Here is a 1,922-nt window from a genome sequence, read left to right as displayed (position 1 = left end):
CTCCCTCTGGGCTGTGCAGCTGTGCTCGCTCTGGGCTGTGCAGGTGTGCTCGCTTTGGGAGGTGCAGGTGTCCATGCTGTGGGCTGTGCAGCTGTGCTCGCTCTGCGGGGTACGGGTGTCTTTGCTCTCAGCCCACTGCTTGGAGCTACCCCGTTTGCTCTGCACGACCAGCCACTACAGTCTGGTCCATGTTCCCTACACGGCAGTTACGAGGGGTAGACTCTTCGGCATCCACACAATCTTGTGTTCTTGTTGTGTTAACCTACAGGACGTTCTTCCTTCCCTGTGTTCCGTGACATTCTGTGTTATGTACACTGTATTCTACCTTACTTGCTCGACACTGTTACCTTTTGCGGTTAGTTACCGTAGCTTACGTTACATTGTACCTTTTGCGGTTAGTTACTCTAGCTTACGCTACATTGTACCTTATCCACTTAGCTGGTGACATTTTACCCTGTCGGCTTACATTCTCTGTTATCTGACTGACGTAATTTCCGTTCTATCCTACATTATCTACATTATCTACGTTGTGTAGAAGGGCAGGAAAGCTATAAAATCCTGAATACTCCTCCCCCCACCCCTATCTGTGGAACGGAAGCATCAGAGGACTCTTTGTGCTTGATTTTCTCAAGTGTTAAGTGCCGGGAGGGAGGGTGCTGTGCGCAGACCCCTTTGTGTTTGGCATGGTTTCAGGGAGAAAGCAGCCGCTTTGGCTGCGTCTGGGCTCGTGGGGGCCAGCAGAGATCTGGAGCGAGCTCCGTAACAGGTTCTCTGGTGTCCTGGACGGACTTCACTTCTGTGCAGAGCGCCTCCTCTCATCCCTCCCCGTGTCGGCCAACTCGCAGGCCGTTCCCCAGATCGCTGCACTTCTCTGGAGAGCGCCTGTCGCCCCCACCCCCACCCCCAGAACTAGAGGCGCCGTCCCCAGATGTCTCCTTGCGGACCTGTTTACGCGCTTGTCCCTCTGGGCCGAGCCACAAGACAGGGTCACCGTGAGTGCAGGGAGCTGCGTCTGGCACTCCCACCCTCCCACCGGCAGCTCAGCCACGACAGCTCCTGCCGGAGTGCCTCCTGCCTGCATGGCCAGGGGCCTGTGGGGAGGAGCGGAGCCCGGCCGCCTCCCCCACCCTGCAGCCATGTGCCCTCCTCAGCCTGTGGAATGCGCCCGGCCCAGGGCCGGCCCCCAGAGCGCCCGGCCGGCCACGCATGGAGCGCGCTGAGCCGGGCCACCCAGACTGTCCTGCCGGGCCCAGCTGCCACCGCGAGCCTGCCGGCCCCGGCCCGGCCCAGCACCGAGAGCGCGAGCGCGAGCACAGTGCCTGGCCTGGCCCCCGGCGGCCCATGCGGGCCGACATGCGGCTCCGGGAGCTGTCCCTGCGCCAGGACCCGGATCTCAGGCAGGAGCTCGCCTCTCTGGCCCGCGGCTGTGACTTCGTGCTGCCCTCCCGCTTTAAGAAGAGGCTCCAGGCCTTCCAGCAGGTCCAGGTGAGGCCGGCGTGCGTCTCGTGTGGTGTGCGTCTCCTGCGAGGCTCCCCTGTGGCCCCTGCTGAGGTCCCGACTGGGGGGAGGGCTGCTCGTACTCCCGGGGTCCCCAGCTGCACATGTCCCTCCTGGGACAGATGGGGGGGCTGCTCGAACTCCCGGGGTCCCCAGCTGCACATGTCCCTCCTGGGACAGATGGGGGGGCTGCTCGTACTCCCGGGGTCCCCAGCTGCACATGTCCCTCCTGGGACAGATGGGGGGGCTGCTCGAACTCCCGGGGTCCCCACCTGCACATGTCCCTCCTGGGACAGATTGAGGGGGCTACTCGTACTCCCGGGGTCCCCACCTTTGTGCGTCCCTCCCAGGACAGATGGGGGTGCTGCTTGTACTCCTGGGGTCCCCACCTGCACTCGTCCCCCCATCCGTCGCTCGTACTCCCG

General features: G+C 62.9%; 1 protein-coding gene across 2 annotated transcripts in view; it reads left to right on the top strand.

Moving 5' to 3' along the window:
* The window catches only part of PPP2R3B (protein phosphatase 2 regulatory subunit B''beta), a 48,640-nt gene that overhangs the window by 9,399 nt on the left and 37,319 nt on the right, over positions 1-1,922 (top strand). The window contains exon 1 of one of the 2 annotated variants that reach the window (XM_035029626.1): positions 943-1,485. The exons of the other annotated variant lie outside the window; for it this stretch is intronic. Within the exon in view, the coding sequence (XP_034885517.1) occupies positions 1,207-1,485 (279 nt within the window). The 5' untranslated portion in view covers positions 943-1,206. Of the gene's footprint in view, positions 1-942; positions 1,486-1,922 lie in introns of those variants that run through there. 2 annotated transcript variants of the gene reach the window in all.

This window comes from Mirounga leonina, unplaced genomic scaffold (genome assembly GCF_011800145.1).
Source record: "Mirounga leonina isolate KUSES-001 unplaced genomic scaffold, KU_Mleo_1.0 Mir_268, whole genome shotgun sequence".
Lineage (NCBI taxonomy): Eukaryota > Metazoa > Chordata > Mammalia > Carnivora > Phocidae > Mirounga > Mirounga leonina.
The sequence above is the reverse complement of the archived record's forward strand: the minus strand, read 5'-3'. Positions and strand labels throughout refer to the sequence as shown.